At 41.3% G+C, this 3,597-nt stretch overlaps 1 protein-coding gene across 2 annotated transcripts in view; it reads right to left on the bottom strand.

Moving 5' to 3' along the window:
- Window positions 1-3,202, bottom strand: part of shroom4 (shroom family member 4) — a 74,481-nt gene extending 71,279 nt beyond the window's left edge. The window contains exons 1-2 of one of the 2 annotated variants that reach the window (XM_026352760.1): window positions 3,097-3,202; window positions 2,641-2,868 (exon numbers count right to left, since the gene is read on the bottom strand). In XM_026352760.1, the coding sequence (XP_026208545.1) occupies window positions 2,641-2,763 (123 nt within the window). In that variant the 5' untranslated portion in view covers window positions 2,764-2,868; window positions 3,097-3,202. Of the gene's footprint in view, window positions 1-2,640 lie in introns of both variants that reach the window. The other variant, XM_026352759.1, reaches the window with a different exon arrangement.
- Window positions 3,203-3,597: the final 395 nt, after the last annotated feature.

Raw genomic sequence — 3,597 nt, forward strand, 5'->3', positions numbered from 1 at the left:
TATATCTATATATATAGTAGCAAGTTAGTATATAGAGATACTGATATAGTATATATATTAGTATAATATATATTAGTATAGGTATATATATATACCTATATATATATAGATATATATATATATATATATATATATATATCTATAACTATATATAATATACCTATATATATACTATATATCTATATATATATATATATAACTAATATATATATATTATATCTATATATATAAATATATATATAATTATATATATACTAATAATATTATATATTTATCTATATATATATATATATATATATATATATATATATTATTAGGTATATATATGATGAAGGTTAAGAAAATGCCAGTGGGTGGACCTTGAGCTGAGATTAGTTACACATACACAAGTAATTTACATATAGAAAAACTTATTAAGTACTGTTTTTAGCAAAAAGAGGTGGTTTGCTCTAGTGGTCTTCCGCTCTTAACCAAATTTAACAGTTGTCTCCAATAGAGTAATGGACCATTTGATTCCTCCCTCTCTCTCACACACACACACACACACACACACACACACAAATCGTGCTTCTTGTCGCTCTCTCTCGGAAGTGAGAGGATTATGCTTGTATTCTGCTACGCTCCATACAGACACACTAAACCTGTGTGTGGAGGCTAATGGAAACTCTCTCTCACCCTCACTAAACCTAAAACACATCATACAAAAACCTCAACTTTACTTTCTCTGTGTGTTCCTGTCGTTCTCCTCTTACCTTCAAGGACTTAACACTTAATCATTAAACACTTTAAACACTTTTCTGCAGCACAGTTCTCTGTCCAACACTCAGCGCCTCAGCTACTTTATTGTGTGTGTGTGTGTGTATGTGAGTTTTACCTAGCCACTGGACACAAAACAGCCATAGAACACAGTCTGATTTTTATCTCCTTTAGCAGTCCCAGTCACATTTTCCCAGGGGCCGTGTAACTGTGTGTGACTGAGTGTGTGCGTTTCCAGATGACTGAGCCAGGCTTTTCCATTCCCTGCTGTGGTGAATATAGATGTACACCAGCCAACATTTACACCACCGCTGCTGCAACTTCTCAACAGAGTGGGCGAGAGGCAGTGAAGGAAAGACAGAGTGTCAGTCAGCCCACTTATGCACTGGACTGAACATGCGCACGCAGACACGCACACACAGACAGACCACCCCCAGCAGGACACACACCAATAATTACTTGCAGTAATTCAAAAGCAGCCTCCTCGTTTCCAGCAGTTCACAGCCCGTGGCGTGTAACCGTGAGAAGAGGCCGAGAGGAAGTAACTTTTTCGCAGAAGACAAAATCTCTAAGCGTCCACTAAATCTCTTATAATGCACCCAAACTATCCAAATATACAGTTCTGCACAAATAACAATCAACCACAGCAAAATAGATCTCTCTATGAACATGCATGAACTCCCATATCTGGTTTCTTTTTTTGCAGAACAAGCTAATTCACTATTAACTGTTAACTATCATGAAATGGCACTGACACCCCACTGAATCTGACATTTCTGCTCCAGTGTTGGTCAAAGTTGTTTTAGTTGACTGTCAACACATTTATACCTTCCAGTGAATGAAGTAGCAGGAAGATGAACAGAGCCTTGTTTGGTCAGGGATCCCCCTGGCACCCCTTTTAGCACCCCTGTGGGAACCCTTTGACCCCCAGGTTTGAGCAGCCAACTCTGCATTAGATTATAATAATAATATTCTTCACAGACAGTGACAGCTGACAAACATCAAGCAGCACCGGATATTTGTTTTAGAGCTGGACAATAACTTTTTATTTTGTGCAGAACAGGAGGAGGAGGGGGGGGGAGTTCAAATCTGGCTGTGCAGAAGTCAAAACACTGAACAGGGTGCAGGAAAATCAGTTTCCACACACAAAAAAGTCCCCAAAACACCGTTTTCAGGATTTTTTTTTTTTTTTTTTTTTTTTTTGAGTTGAAAAGTTGAAACCAAGTGACCAGCAGATTGAAAAGCACATTTGAAAGAGGGAGCAGACATTCAAGATTACAAAACTAACCATAGCTGGTGGTTTGGTGGAGTTGTCCTGATGCAACAATCACCACATCCTTGCGAAATACAATTCTTCTAGTCATCTTAAGTGAGATACAATTCAAACATGTAACCAAAACTGTGCACGCATTTAAATAATGGTGGAAGAAACAATCAAAACAGAAACACCACACTAAAAATACACCACTAAGCGCAAATAAAATCCTGTTATTCATGCTGAAAAATTACCCCTGCCATGATCATATATTGTTGGATCATTATTACCTATACATTAATGAGCAATTAAGTAGTTGTTGAGTCATGTGGCTGCAGAGTGCATCTAGCTCTTTAAATATCACGATTTGATGCTTTTCTCTGTCGCACATCACAGTTAAGTGATGATCTATAAATGTTAAGACAGTTGGTCTGATCAAGCAACACATCTGAGGACATCACACTGGGACTGTGGAGATTGTAACAGGTATTTATCGCTGATTCCTGTCACTTTATAGTCTAATGTCAAATAAACAAATGCAACCTTTAAAACAGTACTCGTTAGCTACATCCCACCACCTCAGCGGGACTCTGCACACATGGTAACGCTCATTGTTGTGACTAACTTACTTTAGTGATGATGAGCGGCTCGCCGTGCTCCAGCCCTCCTTTCAGCGTGAAGCCCCACGGCGCGCCCCCGCTCAGCTGGACCTGAATGTGGTGGAAAGAGACGAGCTGCTCCACCGTTTCCATCCCGCCTCCGCGCTCCGTTGTCCGGTGTCGCCTTCTTCCCCGCCGGGCCGAGTCGTTTGCTAGCTTAGTGGCGCCGGCGGCCGTCCCGGGGCTTCTCCATCACGGCTGCAACAACAGCGAGGAATGGAGGGATGAGGTGCGTGGAGGGGGACGCAGAGCGAGTGCAGGAGGGGGAGGGCAGAAAGTTTGATGGAGTCAACGTTGTCAAAGTTAGTCCGACATGATGGTTCCACTTCCGGTCAACGTTTCTAACGTTAGCCAAAAGTGGACCACACGCTTTAAATCTCCCTTTGTACCCAGCCAAACGATTCTACCGGTTATTTAGCTTCATACCTTTATGAAGCGACCCCGTAACGTCCCCTGAAGAAGCAGGCGGACGCTTTTATTTTCGTGTTTTAAGTCCTTATTTCCCGTCGCACGTCTGCTAGCTCGACGCCGCTGCGCACTTTGGGAGAAGTTTTATCAAAGCGAGGTACGCAGGCCCCTCCCACTATTCCGAAGTGGGATGTGACTGACAGATGGGGTTCGCCAGTAGCACGGAAGGTCCAGTTGCAAGTATCCAATAAGAAGCGCCAGGGGGCGGAGCTATTAACGCCAATAGTGTGATAACATAAGGCAGCTGCGGAAAAGTAAGAGGTGTACGGGCTTTTTATTTCAATTAAATTAAATTAACTTAATTAAACCCGCTGTTTTAGCTACAAATGATCAATATAACACGTTGGGTTTCACCTTCATATGCAATTACCTGTATTAAATAACCGCTGCACTAATAACTTTAGTGCAAACTTCAAACGCCCAACATCAGTTATGAAAACAATCTACACCTAAATACTG

Source organism: Anabas testudineus, chromosome 18, assembly GCF_900324465.2.
Source record: "Anabas testudineus chromosome 18, fAnaTes1.2, whole genome shotgun sequence".
Lineage (NCBI taxonomy): Eukaryota > Metazoa > Chordata > Actinopteri > Anabantiformes > Anabantidae > Anabas > Anabas testudineus.